This window comes from Bos javanicus, chromosome 15, assembly GCF_032452875.1.
Source record: "Bos javanicus breed banteng chromosome 15, ARS-OSU_banteng_1.0, whole genome shotgun sequence".
NCBI lineage: Eukaryota > Metazoa > Chordata > Mammalia > Artiodactyla > Bovidae > Bos > Bos javanicus.
In genome coordinates, this window is record NC_083882.1 from 57,409,950 (window position 1) to 57,425,509 (window position 15,560).

Here is a 15,560-nt window from a genome sequence, read left to right on the forward strand (position 1 = left end):
GACAATAAAAAGATAACAAATAAATAATTTAGTGTTATATAACATGTTGGAAGCAAAGCTATGACCAACCTAGAGAGCATATTAGAAAGCATTGAGAGATAATACTTTGCCAACAAAGGTCCATCTAGTCAAAGCTATAATTTTTCCAGTAGTTATATTTGGATGTGAGAGTTGGACTATAAAGAAAGCTGGGTGCTGAAGAATTGATGCTTTTCAACTGTGGTGTTGGAGAAGACTCTTGAGATTCCCTTGGAATGCAAGGAGATAAACCAGTCAGTCCTAAAGGAGATCAGTCCTGGGTGTTCATTGAAAGGACTGATGATGAAGCTGAAGCTCCCATACTTTAGCCACCTGATACGGCGAACTAACTCATTGGAGTTCAGACCCTGATGCTGGGAAAGATTGAAGGCAGGAGGAAAAGGGGATGACAGAGGTTGAGATGGTTGGATGGTATCACCGACTCGATGGACATGAGTTTGAGCAAGCTCTGTGTGTTGGTGATGGACAGGGAAGCCTGACATGCTGCAGTCCATGGGGTTGCAAAGAGTCGGACATGACTGAGCAACTGAACTGAACTGAACATGCTGAAATTTAACAATCGTTAAGAAAAATAGGTTAAGGAAAGTAGGATCAAGAGTGGAGTATAATGGAAAACAGCTGAAGGGTCTCGAAGAGAGGAGTTACATAATGTAATTTATAATGTGGAGGATCACTCAAGTGTCTTAACTGTCATGCTGAGAATAGATTTTAGAGAAGGAAAGTTAGAAGCTAAGAGATGAGTCAGACTATTGTGATAATGTCGTCAATAGATGACATATCTTAGAACAGAGTAGTGATGAAGATGTTAGAAAGTGATCAGATTCTAAATATATTTTGAAGAATGTTCTAATGATTTGCATGTTAGATGGGTGAAAATAGAGGGAACAAAGATGACTCTAGATTTTTGATCTGAGCAATTTAAAGAATAGGTTTGCAGCCAATCAAAATAACAAGGGTTTGGGGGAACATTTGCTTAGATAAGATAAGGAATTCCATTTTAGACAGTCAGCTTTGATATGTCCATTAGACATCCAAGTGAAATCTCTGGAGTGGTGGAGGCAAAAGCATTCTAAAGTCTGAAGTTAATTATGTCTTCTCCAGCTATTAATCCTCAGTATCTCTACCCTATAGGAACTATAAATCATAGGCCTTTTGAGGGGTTAGCCTTCTATTACTGCCAAACCCCAGACCTAGTAATGTGCACCTAAATATGCTTGTCTTTTTCAATATAGTTGTCAAGACCACCATCAAAGAGGTGAGAGTTCTAGTTTCACTATTTCCTTTTCCATGACATCTGGGATGTAACTTAACCTTTTTGGCTTCTATGTACTCATGTCAGTATCTACCTTAAAGAATTATGAGAATAAATCACTTGGCACATTGCATGGTATTATAGTAAATTGTCAGTTAGTGATAGCTATTATTATCATCATTATTATGGGCTTCCCTGGTGGCTCAGATGGTAAAGAATCCACCTGCGATGCAGGAGACCTGGATTTGATCCCTGTGTTGGGAAGATCCCCTGGAGGAGAACATGGCAACCCACTCCAGTATTCTTGTATAGAGAATCTCCAAGGACAGAGGAGCCTGGCGGGCTACAATCCATGGGGTTGCAATGAGTCAGACACGACTGAGCGACTAAACGCAGCACACGTTATGCAACTACAGGGCAGTGTGTGACTCTACTTGAGTTGTTACTTAGTCACTTTATAGTATCCAATAAAGTAATCCTGGGACTCTCAAGACCTTTTTATTCACTGGAGAAAAGAATGTCTAAAGTCTTCTTGTCCTTGAGCCTGAAAGTTTCTGCTGCTGCTAAGTTACTCCAGTTGTGTCCAACTCTGTGTGACCCCATAGATGACAGCCCACCAGGCTCCTCTGTCCCTGGGATTTTCCAGGCAAGAATACTGGAGTCTCTAGTACCCCTGAATTCACACACTTGAACCTATTTTCTCCAAGAAGACAGCTTCTGAGCCACCTGACCTGTTCCTGTAGGATTACAATCACTCAGATATCAGTTTTTGTTGCTTCACTTGGATGACTTGTTGGCCACTAGGTTACTCTGGTCCTCACTTTTTTAAACCTTAAGCTGCATATATGTCCTAAGCAGGCTCCTCCAAAGAAGTCTGAGATGCCTTTTTTTTGAAATTATCAGTTAACTCTCAAAATGTTAGGACATTTTTTAAGCTCAAGAATGCCTGTATGGGAAAAATGGGACAGAGATTTGGTACAGATAATCAAATAGCTTGATAGGAAACATGGGAAAAGAAGGATCATGTATCTAATAGCTAAAAACATGGACCAGGAATAAAAACTGAATTAAAGTAATATTGAGCTGTTTACTGACAAAGTGCCAGCTCCCAAAAAAAGGCCATTACAAAAATCAGGTGATTGCTGAAATTAATTTTATTAAAGTTACAGCAAGTAAAGATATCATCTGGGTAGTCTTAGTAGTGTTTTACAGAGATGAAGTTGGGAAAGAGTTTTCAGAGGGTTCTAGGACCTGGGCTGGTAGGTATTAAGGTAAATCTTGCAAGGCAGGCAGTTGGTTGAAAATTGGGCAGCATCCTTGAAAAACAGCTGGGATAGGTTGACAGAGCAAGATGAGTACCTTAAAGATCTTAATAAGCACATGGTTAGTCTTAGTAAGTAGGTGGTTGTCATCAGATCATAGTCTTATACTCTGGGGGGAAGTAGTTCTTGGAACAAGCAGTTCAGAAATTATTTTTTGGTGTTGTTGACCATAGGTTTAGGGAAATAATGCCTCATCTGAGTATCATTTCATGGAAGAAATTATGTTAATTTCAGTTCTTAGTACTTATGTTGTTTAAGCTTTGTTGTCTTTATTTTTGAAAGGCAAGTTTGAGTTTTGAGTAAGATAAAACATGTAAAACATCTATATCTGGGCCTGATTTTGAGCAAATGTTCAATGTATATTGGCTGTTATTATTTTTATAGGGTTTTATTGAATAAAACATAGACCTTCAGATGCTAACATCAGAGAATCCATGTTCTGGTGTCAGACTAATTTCAAATCCTAGAACATCACTTGGTAGCTTTTTTCCTACTGTAAGGTGAAAACTTTAAAATTTATCTTTTCATGTCTCATAATTGGAATGTAAAAAATACATTTTTACATTGGATTGCCAATATTTGAACAGAAGTGTCTGAAAGCTGAATGTGTGTGCTTATCCAACCCACACTGTTAACAACCATTGCTTTATTTGCAGAATGACATGAATTACATAGCATCCAGTGGACTTCTATTCAAAGATGGCAAAAAGCGGATTGATTACATCTTGGTTTATAGAAAGTCAAATATACAATATGACAAAAGAAACACATTTGAAAAGAACCTCAGAGCGGAAGGCTTAATGTTAGAAAAGGAGGTAGGTGCTTTAATAATATTACCTATATGATACAATGTGCTGGAAGAAATATGATATTTTACATTTCAGTATAAAAGGTATAACATATGGCTTTTAAAAACATATAGCAATTTTCTCCCACATGTAAAAGAAATGCATATGTATAGTCATATTTTAAAATATTTTCCTTTTTTACTTTATACATTTCTGTAAATTTAAATATTTTGCAAAGGGCATAGCTGTTTTTACATTTTTTAAAATTAAAGAAGGAATGATCCTGTATAAAGTACAAAACTCTATGAAAAGAAAAACAAAATGTTGAAAGAAATGAGTCTGCCAAACCGTTAATATCTAGATTTTAATATTTTAGTAAGCATGTTTGAAATTTGTGTCTAGAGCTCAAATGAGGACTCTAAACTGAAGGTAAATGCTTTAATCTTTAGAACATAGATGTTAATATAAGCTGTGTTTTAGTAATGAGATCACTGGAGAGAATGATAAAAAAAAAAAAAAAAAAAAGAGCCTAAAAGTGAGCCTATAAAAAGTAGGAGGGGGAAATAAATGGTTGAAGATGTTGGATGTAGGTGGAAGTAGAAGAGATGAGGAGTCACAGAGAAGAGTGGTTACCAGGGTTAAGTGCTGCTCAGAAGTCAAGTGAGACCAGAAAGAGGCCCAGTTAACTGGAGAATATGGAGATCTTGGTAAAATCAGTGAGAATCTTTTCTCTGAGGAGAGAGACTAGGGCAAGTTGAAGAGTGACTGGATAATGGAAAAATGGAGGCTGTGGCAAACATCATCTTTTTGCTCATCTGTGAAGGGAAGGATGAATGATAGCCCAAGATGGAAACAAGGTCTCATGAGGTTTTACTTCTTTCTTTCTGTTTTCTTTTTTTCTTGTATGTGATGTTTAAATAATGAGAAGGAAGGAAGGGTGAATGGAGAGAGGCAGGGAAAGAAAGAAATAGAAGAGAAAGATTGAGGAAACAGAAGACAGATGAGTAAAAAAAATTGAAAGGCCTTTAGGTGAAAATTAAGGGTGAGATCCAGTATACAGTTAGAATATCATGTGTAATATCAGGGAAAATTAAGATTCCTTAATGGTATTCTAAAGTTAATTTTCTGCAATCATTTATTTTGGTTGTCAATGTTATGTTTACTTATATTCTTAATTCTAAGAGTATTAACATTGGTTTTTTAAATGGTTGAGTTAATTAGGACTAGATTAATTATCATAATGTTAATGTGTAAAATCAACAAAAAACAGTTTAAGCGAACAAAACATATTTATGTAATAAGCATGCTAACTTTATATATGAAATAAGCATGTTATTTTTATATATGAAAAAATAGTCTTAAAATTTCTAATCAAGAAATTGTTCAGTACTATTTTTATTAATTTTCTATTGCTGCTGAACACATCACCACATATTCAGCAGCTTAAAATAAAACCCATTTGTTAGCCCACAGTTTTGCAAATCAGAAGTTTGGGTATGGTGAGCACTTGGCTCTGTTTCTTGCAAGACTTAAATCAGTGTGTTGAATAGGCTTGCATTCACACCCGGAACTTAGGGTATTCTTTCAAGCTTATGTGGTTGTGATAGAATTCAGTTCCTTGTGGTTGTAGGACTGAAATCCACATCTCCTTGCTAGCTGTAAGCCAGCTACCTCTCTCAGTTCCTAGAGGCCATTCTGATTCCTTGCTGCATGCTCCCCACCCACGTTCAAAACCAGCAACAGAGACTCCCCTTTGTGTACCTCTGCTGTTTTGAATCTCTTTTGCCAAGAAGAGTCCCTTTCAGGGAATCATCTGCCATGGAGAATAATCTCTGTTTTAAAAGCGAATGTGCCATATAAAGAACTTAATCATGAGACTGAATATGCCATCGTATTCACAGGTCCTGTAGATTGTTCAAGATGAAGACAAGGCATGAAGATCTAAGAGGATTTCTTAGAATTCTGCCAACCACATTAAAAAATTCAATATCCTATGTATTGCCCTTTTAAGCAAGTAGGCGTAGAAATAAACTTAACGCTATGATTATAATATAGAACATAGATATGTTTTTGGTTTAAACCTTATGTTAACTGATGACTAAATGGCATCTAAATAGTTATACCTATCTGAACTATCAAATCCAGTGTTTTGCATTATCATGAACTTTTATTTCTTCTTAAAATTTTTAGTATTATAGTATGTGTGCTTTATTTGCAACTTAATTTTAATAAGTATTAAATTGAAAATATTTAGGTCTTGTCACAGGTGGAAAAGGAAAATGAAATTGTGAAAATATCAGCAAGTACCGGATTTTTAGCAGAAAAAATGGGAGTATTCCCTAGGAAACAAGTTCCAATTTTTAAAATTTATATTCAACAGAGTTAAGCACTGAGCCTGGCACAGAGTATATCTCAAATCCTCATTAAATTGCATGTTGATGTGGATAGTTTCTAGATAATCACATCAGCAACAGATAATGATTCATGTTTGAAGATTGTGCAGATAAATAGGTAGATGATCTCTGTCAAGATATGTTCTTTGTTATCCAAGTGTATTTCCAGACTATATCTGCATTTTACCTTTATCTTATACTTAGTATAGCAAGCTACCATATTCTATATTTTTTTTCAGCTCTCTGCCACCAACTTGCAGAGTGACATTATAAAAACATATTTTTAAAATTTCCTTTTTTTCTCAAGAATGAATCTTCTACCTCTTGAAAATCTTGGATGGAATAATTAAATAATAATGTGAAGTGTGAAGGCTGTGGGTGTTTTGTTACCCTGGAAAAGCCTGCCTGCATCAGAGCTAAACAGAATAGTGCCAGATTGGGAGCTTCTGATTCCAAGGGAGAAAGTAATCTTGCTTTCTGCCAACCCCATCCCTTCATCAACCCCCTGCTGCAAGGAAATAAAACTATTTTTGTTTTTTTTTTTAAGTAGAGGTATAACAAAAGAGAAATTAAGTTGAAGAAGTTATAAGACAATTCATGCTGCTTGGAAAAAATATATACATCTGTATGTATGTATATATTAATATATTTTAGACATACAAAATTAGAAATGTTCTAGCTGTATGTGCCCTTAGCTTGATGTTTCACTGGTGGTAGAATTAATGTAGTAATGTCCTTTTGAAGCATCTGCTTTATTTGGGTGTATTAGATTTTTTTCACATCTTAAGAGTTGACCAGACTGAATTAATTATCAGTGCTAAGCCAGCTATTCATGATGCTAATTTGAACCTGACATAGTACCTCTTCCAAAATAATTCTGGCTTATTTGCTTTCTTATCTTCATTGTCTCTCGCTTAGGTACAAGTTACAAAGAATGTGTACTCAAAGTAAGTGAACTCATTCATTCATTCATCCATTCAGTGAATGCTTAGTGAGTGACTACTGTGTGCCTGGTGTAGAACTAGGTGCTCAGTAGACATAAATGAACAAAGCAAATATCCCTCCTCTCACAGCACTTACATAAACAGACTCATTCATTAGAAGATAATAAACACTATAGAAAAAAAAATGGAGTGAGGTAAGGATGATGGGGTGAAGCAGGCAAGTAATAGCAAGTGACCAAATGATGGAAGTAGAGTGAATGAGAGGGAGATTAGTAGGAGAAAGGTTTAACAAGATATGGAGGTGAGGTTGTAAAAGGTTGTGTAGGTCATTGGAAAAACTTTGGTTTTCACTTTGATTCAAATGAGGTTCTGAGAAATTATATGATCTGAGTTATATTTGAAAGAATAACTCTGGCCATTGTGCTATGAATAGACCACTGGGGGCAAGAATATGAGCAAAGGCTCTATTAGAAAACACTGTAAGACTCTAGATCAGAGATGGTGGTGATAGACCAGAGCAGTAGCTGTGGAAGAAGTGGGGAGCGACCTGTTCTAGCTGTACATGCTGTGAAGAAAAACAAGCTAGGAACCAACTAATGGTATGAAACCCAAGCTCTCCTATGGTGGAGGGTAAGCCTTCCCAGATCTATCCCAACACCCATGCATGTAATAGTCATTCCTTCTTCATGCTGCTAATATATTCTGGCAGCCAACATTCCTAGGTTTTAAGAACCATGATGCTCTGTGGGAGAGTGTGATCTCCATTCATACCAAAATAAGGCTTAGCTCCTGAGAAATGATTTTTTTTTGTCCCAACATCTGCTTATTCCTCAAAAGAGATCCCCACTCTCAAACTTCTGAGAAACCATTGGAGAGAATGTAAAGATCTAACATCAGTGCACTTCTCAAGGGATTGGTTGTTATCTTAAATCATCCCACCCGTACAATGTGTCATTCTGGGAGAGACTGATTTTGTCTGAGTCTAGATTCATTTTCATAGAAGTCTCACTTCCAGATTCTGGGATGAAATGAGCACTAAATATGTTTTCTTTAATTCTGAGGGTCCCATTTTCTCTGTCTTTGAGTAACTGCTGGAAAGGAATCCACACCTCCCCAGGAACTGAGCAATGACATAAAAGCATAAGGCACTTTGAATACATAAAGAGGAAAGAGAAATTTCCCAAAGAAACTATAGTCTGTAGAAATACAGTTTTATTACAATTTATACTGAGTTTTATTTTAAAGAAAATTTAAATTTTCAATCACTTGATTCAAGTCCCCAACTTCAGAGTTTTCCCCAAGCATACGCTGTTACTGGCTTTTTACTTGTATAATTCAAAGCCTATTATAGAAGGCCTAAAAACCAAGGCAGTGCTCCACCAAAGATGAATCAAGTAGCTATTTACTGAAAAAAAGAAAAAAAAAAAAGAACTATTCTAGTGAAGCTTTGAAGATAGCCATTACTTTGGCCATGGTCTGATTCTAGAAGCATGCTCTCACTGGGAATGAACATTCTGGTAAACCCCTTGTACTTGAGCTCTTTATAGTCTAGTCTCTCATAAGACTCAGGACAACTCTATGAGGTAAGACCATTCTCTCCATTTCCCAATCGAGAAAACTGAGGATCAGAGAAATTAGGTAATTTCCCCAAGGTCCTAAAGTTAATAAATGATAGAAATGGAATTTGTACTTACCTCTTTGTGATTCTAAACACTGTGTTTTTTCTTCCATACTGTGTCATTTCTTCCAAGTAGGCATTTAGGATTAAAGAAATTGACCAGAGTACTCAAGTTTGTTAAAAGCTCCTTAGATAATCCCAATGCCCACTTTATTTTGCTTAAAAACCTCTTGTCTAGATCAAAGACACAAATTATTATGATCTCTTGCAGAAAACATTATACTAACCTTTTAAGATTCAAGTAAGTATGCAAATTTGACAGCTCCGCAAGGTCATGGACTTGTAAGTCTTATACTCTGTTTATCCCCAGAATTGTCATAGGCTCTCACAAGTATAATAGTAATTGCTCAATAAAATATGCTAGAAGAATAAATGAATGAATAACTGGTATAACTGTCAGTATTGTCTATCCACCTTGAGCAGGAAAAAAAGGATCATGAGAAAGTTTGCAACCAGAATAACTTCGGAGTCCTAATTGGCTCATGATTATTCTGGTTGGTGGCTCTGGATCTTAATAATGGTCAAGGAAGAAAGCACGCTAACTCACATGGATGATTATTTCTTGCATACAATGGCATTATTACATTTTTATTAAGATAATTCTGTGTTAAAAAATTTTATTCATATAAATTCCTTTTAAATCAGCGATAATGATTCCTGTGTATATTAAGGGGACAGTGTTCTTCCCTGTAAGGTCAAATTGTGACATGATAATCAGCTCTGATTCTAATTGGCACCTGTTCTGTTGCCCTTTACAGCCAGCTGTTGCAAACTCGGATATCATGTTTATTAAAATTCACATTCCGTGGGACACACTGTGCAAGTATGCAGAGAGACTGAATATTAGGATGCCCTTCAGGTACTTTCAGGTTTTGTTTCGTTCTATCTCAGAATATGTTAAGGTGAGCCTGTTTTTTTGCAAAGCCAGAGAGTAATAAATGTAATTCTTTCTGCAGAAGAAATGCTTTTTTCCCCCACCTTTAGTCAATTTTGGCCATTTATCTTACCTTCTAATTTCCTTGCCTAGTGTAAGCTTCCAGGTTCCCTGGATGCTTTATATCATTTCTAGCTGGACTACACTGGAAGGAGGGAAAGATAGTTGTTTTCTAATTTTACTTACTATTCCCAAGATCAGTCTCACTTATTTAATATAGGTAGATGGAACTCTTATTTTTGTGACAGAAGTAAGTGTGTAGCATTCTTATGTATACAGATTCAGCATTCTCTGTATAGCAGTTATCAGGAAACTTTCCTCAGGTGCAGATCAACCAGATAGTTTCTTAGCTCTGTCCTCAGTGCCAAAGGATAAATGGTAATGAAAGACCTTCTCAGTTCAAAGATGTTTCAGTCTTTCCTATAGGCAAGACTACAGGAAAGTCAAAAATTGCATAAACCTATTTCCCCATATTGTGTGTTTTGTGTTATATGCAGAATATATCACTTTCCTTCCTGATGTCTCACAATGAAATTCAAGTATTTCTACCATGGGTGAACTGGCATTGAAGCTCAGTATGCTTCATCAACTGCTAAAAAAGGTTTTAAAAGATTCAGGGTAACAAGATGCCAAGGAAAAGAGCCTCTAGATAATGAATTTGCATGAACAGTAAGAGGGCAATTCAAAACTGTGAAGAAATTTATCAGACCTGGTAACATGGAAGAGACCAGATCTGTGAGAGGGCTGCCAGCCTCAGGTTCCATGACAAGCCTCGAGAGTCTTGTCTTTTTAATCATCTGAAATTCCTCAGGCTTTGGAAGTTGCACCCACAAGTCATTGCCCACAAAGCAGAAATTGATTAAGTACTGGCAACCACTGAGGAATTTTACAGTGACAATATTAGAATTAGATACCTAAATTGACTCCCATTCCTGTTTGGGTCAATCTCAAGGGAAATCAATCCAGTCAGTCTTAAGGGAAATCGGACCTGAATACTCACTGAAAGGGCTGATGCTGAAGCTGAAGCTCCAGTATTTTGGTCATCTGATGGGAAAATTGACTCATTGGAAAAGTCACTGGTGCTGGGAAAGATCGAGGGTAGAAGGAGAAGAGGCTGTCAGAGGATGAGGTGGTTAGCTGGCATCACTGATGCAATGGACATGAACTTGGGCAAACTTTGGGAGATGGTGAGGGACAGAGAGGCCTGGGGCGCTGCAGTCCATGGAGTTGCTAACAGTCGGACATGACTGGGCAACTGAACAACCTGTTTGAGAAATAGTTTCGAAATCCTCTATACAGATAATTATAAGATAGGTAAATAATATCTTGAAGAGCTTGGCAAAAATAATAATAGTAACAATATGGGGAGGGAGGTGGGAGGGGGTTTCAGGATGGGGAACACGTGTACACCCCTGGTGGATTCATGTTGATGTATGGCAAAACCAATACAGTATTGTAAAGTAATTAGCCTCCAATTAAAATACATAAATTTAAATTAAAAAAAAAGAACAAAAGAAGATGAACACAGGAAAGAAAATTCCTTAGAATTCTTTAGCACCTTATATAAATTATTAATATGATATCTATAAGAACCTGAAGTTTGTACATTTTTATGAAACTTGATTCCTGAAAGAAGCAAGTAAGGACATATGAAATATTATTTGTGTTGTGATTAGATAGTTTGAAGTCTCCAGAAGACTTCTTTCAATTCAGGTCATTCTACTGAACCAGTCTTGAGAGCACAAGTAGGTAAATAAACACCGTGCTACTCTACGTCTTTTGACTTCTGAGGAATTTTTTTCCTCCTGACACTATGTCTCCTTCTTAAAAAAGCCTTTGATATACATGCCTGTGACTTATTTCAGGCTGACAATGGAGCATATTTGCCTTTTGCTCTATCTGGTTTCTTCTTGTTTGGTCTGTATGCATACATGCTACACAGAATCATGCAGAATTAAAACAATGAGATTCATTTTAACTTACAAAATTATCAAACACTTTCACAGGTAGTACTCTTCAAACCTACCACAAATATGGTGAATAATCACATCTGTTGATATGTGGTGAGACTCAATCTTCATAAAATATTCTGAAACAATTTAAAATTATTTTCTGTGAGACTTAAAACTTTTCATAAGCTTCATATTTTATCTTAAGAAGAAAATTGAAAAATATGTAAAAACATTCCCTGCAATATTTTTTATAATTGTGAAAAAAGTAAATATGTTCAACGGTAGAGGATTCAAATAAATTAGATATATCCTTGTGATGCAAAATAGTTCATTTATAAAGTGAATGGGTACAAGGACTTCTTAATGACTGTAGTTAAATAATAAGTAGTAAAATTTAATAAAATATGTATAGGATATGCATTTATTTATACAATGAGATTTTAACAATGTAAAATGAATAGAAAAAAATTGGAGGAGAATATAATATGCTAAAACGTGATTGCTTCTGATGGGTGGGAGTGAAGTCTTTATTATTTTGTGGGTCCTTATTTATTTTACTTTCTTACAAAATTATTTTTAGCAAGTTCTAATTTGCTTGCAGGATATAAACAAAGATGCAAAAGAAGTGTAACACCCAAGACAATAACCTACTTTCTGATATCAGGGTGAAATTGCTAAAAAAAATTCCAAATGAATTTCCATATGCCTTCATCCTGCCCCTATTCCTGTGATTTCACCATTGTTTCTAAGAGGAGTTATAGTTGAGTTTATGCACAAACTAATTGCCTCATAGATGCAAAAGGAAGAAACCCTTAGAGACTGTCACAAAGCATGCCATTTCAGTAGATTTTATTATTCGGATTATGTTCAGGTTAACTGAATATTATGTTTAGATATCTCATCCAAAAAGGTTCATAGCTTCCATTACCTCCTCTGAACTTTATACAAAACACATGTCTGCTAGAGGTCCAAAAGACTGAATCCTTTTTTGCTGTCCAAGGGGGAATTTGGCATCATCTGATTCTTAGTTCCTGGCCAAGACACTTATTATTAATTTGAAATTATACTTTCCTTCAATGAAAAATAAATGTTGGTTAGCATGTTCACTTTGCACCAAATATTTGACACTCATAATTTCAGAAATATTTTTTCTTTCTCTATCAGTACTGTTGCAGGAAGGGGGACCCCTTACAGGGCCTGAAACTGGGCTCTTGTCTAACACTCAGAAATGAATTGTCTGAGGAGACACATGTGCTGACAAAGCAAGAGATTTTATTGGGAAAGGGCACCTGGGTGGAGAGCAGTAGGGTAAGGGAACCCAGGAGAATAGCTCTGGCTGCAGTCTCAGGTTTTATGGTGATGGGATTAGTTTTCGGATTGTCTTTAGCCAATCAACTGACTCAGAGTCCTTCCAAGATGGATGCCAGAGAGAAGGATTCTGGGAGGTGGTCTGACATGTGGTGTCTCCTTTTGACCTTTCCCAAACTCTTCTGGTTGGTGGAGGCTTATTAGTTCCATGTTCCTTACCAGGACCTCCTGTCATAAAACAACTCATGCAGATGGTTACGATGGTGCCTGGCCAGGATAGGCGGTTTCAATCAGGGTGCTTCCCCTAACAGTACTATTCAAGTATGTCCACTCTGCTGTAGTGTATCAGGAAAAAGTCTTATAAAGACAATGGCAAAAGAATCTAGTGTCACAAGTTTCATATAACTCATTCCACCATCTTGGTTGGATTGTATTATTTTTAAAAATTGAAAATCTGTTACAGCATATTGGCCTTTTTCCTCTCATTTCCCTTACTCTTAACTTTTCAGATAACTATTGAGGAACTCTAATTTAAATAATAATCAATATTCTCATAATTTTTAAAAAATCTGTATCAAAATTATTTCTTCGTGTCTTTTCCTTAGAAGTTCTTTAAAACCGTTTTGCTGTTATAAATGATATTCATTTTTATTTTCTGATAAGATTGCATTTGAAAGAAGAGTTATGATACATCAAAAGAAAGAAATATGAAATATATATAGTTACTGTCTCTTTTAATTGATGCTGTGGCTGAAGTTTCTTCTTTATGTTTTTCAAGATAATGTTTACAAATTCCACATTACTGAAACTTTGAAAAATGCAATTGTGATTCTTCTGATTTAATAATATAAATATTAGAAAATATATAGCTTTTCCAAAGTATACCAAAAGAACACTGGTTCAAGAGAAAGTAAAAGAAAAATATCCTGTGACCAAATATGTTCTTGAAATTCAAAGTTAAACAATAAGTTTATTTACTGTAGGAATTTTTAGAGAAGTGATTCTCAATCTTCAGAATACATCAAAATTACCTGGGAAACTCAGCAAAAGTAAAGTTTCCTAGAACCTACACCCAGAGGATAAGATTGGGTATATACGTTTTTAACAAGCATCCCAAGTGATTTTATTATAGTTGGTAGAGAAATATTGTCTTGAGGATTTTAGTATTTTTATAATTCTTATATCGTTTATAAATTTCAACAGACAGTTACACAGAGCAACCTTGCCTTAATTTTCATCTAATGATGGATTTTTTAAATCATAATATGATGATGTTCTTGAGAAAACATTCTGAGGAATTCTAGAATGAGGAGTTCTTTTGCAACATCTTTCCCTATTACTTTAATAATAGATGTAGCATTAACCAACTCCTTAGTAACCAACTTCTGATTTATTTATAAGGTATGCCTAAAATTTGGGATAGCAGTCAGCTCATGAAGAGGGAATATTATTTAAGTATAAAATAAGTGGCAAAGTATTTTCATGATTGTCAGCTCAATTTCCAAATGTCAATTGTTATCATATTTAAGGACATATATAGACATACATATTGTCTTAAAATTAAGAAATGGATAGACATCAAAGAACTTAAATAGGAAAAATGCCTATCTCTTTTCAAGACAAGATTTTTTTAAAAATTTATGTAAGAGGGACATACGCATGCTTGACTATTCCATATTCAGTAGTGAAACCTATATTGCATTCCATAAAGAAAACCTGCAAATTTATTCAGAAAAAATTATTAGAGTTATAACCCTTCCTACAAAAGTTTTCTGCTAACTTACTGTTTGAACACAAAACTTCAACATTTTATCTAGAGCCTATGCTTGAATATTCTGCATATATAGAATTTTATATATCTAAATTGTCTAGCTATTTCTTTTCTTGATTAAAATGGCCTGCATACTGGACTTGATGTTTCATAACTAACCAAAAAAATCTGAGAATTAAAATATCCCACATTTTCTATCTTTTATTCTATTAGGAATGACTTTGTGTGTCTTCTATATTACATAAATATCAATTCCCACTTTCCTCACTTTTCTTTTTATTCAAGGTGATTCATATTCATTCTTACCCATCTTATATTAAAGTGGGCAAGCCTATTTAAGATGATTCAGTCATCCTGTAGCTTCTCAGACTGAGTTCAATATGGGTCAACCTTCTGTCTTTCCTCAAGCTTTTATTCCCACAAATGTTTTAATCATAGCAAATTTGGGAGAATTTTTTAAAACAACTAAGAATAACCTTTTATTATTGTTGGGAATAAACTTAGATCACCTTTGTATGCAAAGGATAACTCACTCAAAAATAAAATGATGTAATAACATACAGAGACCCCAGTGTATAAAATAGATAAAAGTACAGGAGCTTCGCTTAACAAGGAGCAGGGGCCAGGGTCCCTCTCATATGACAGTCCTTCTCATTTGGACCTGCAAACATCTTCACATGTGGCCACTGGCTATGTGAAACACTGGTTGGAAACAGTGATTGAGATAATGATTTACTTATAAATCATTTTGAGTGACTGTAATCAGTTCTAATGAGGTGGGTGAAACTGGAGCCTATTATACAGAGTGAAGTAAGCCAGAAAGAAAAACACCAATACAGTATACTAATGCATATATATGGAATTTAGAAAGATGGTAATGACAACCCTGTATGCGAGACAGCAAAAGAGACACAGATGTACAGAACAGTCCTGGACTCTGGGGGGGGGGTTGGTGATTTGGGAGAATGGCATTAAAACATGTACAATATCATATAAGAAAAAAAATAAGCTTATGATGGAACAAAAAAAAATGCTGTCTTGATATAAGGTGTAAAATAGAAGGATCTTTCAAATGAAAAAATAAGGGAAAATAAAGAAAGCTCTGTCAATGAACAATATGCAGTTAATAAATTATGTAATGAAGATTGTGTGTGGAAATAATTTGGTCCTGCAGGTTCA

General features: G+C 35.3%; 1 protein-coding gene across 8 annotated transcripts in view; it reads left to right on the plus strand.

Annotated features, from left to right (window-relative positions):
• Positions 1–15,560, plus strand: part of ANO3 (anoctamin 3) — a 446,396-nt gene that overhangs the window by 304,454 nt on the left and 126,382 nt on the right. For all 8 annotated transcript variants that reach the window (XM_061380965.1, XM_061380964.1, XM_061380963.1 and 5 more), the window contains 2 exons: positions 3,270–3,428; positions 9,175–9,275. In XM_061380965.1, the coding sequence (XP_061236949.1) occupies positions 3,270–3,428; positions 9,175–9,275 (260 nt within the window). The remainder of the gene's footprint in view (positions 1–3,269; positions 3,429–9,174; positions 9,276–15,560) is intronic.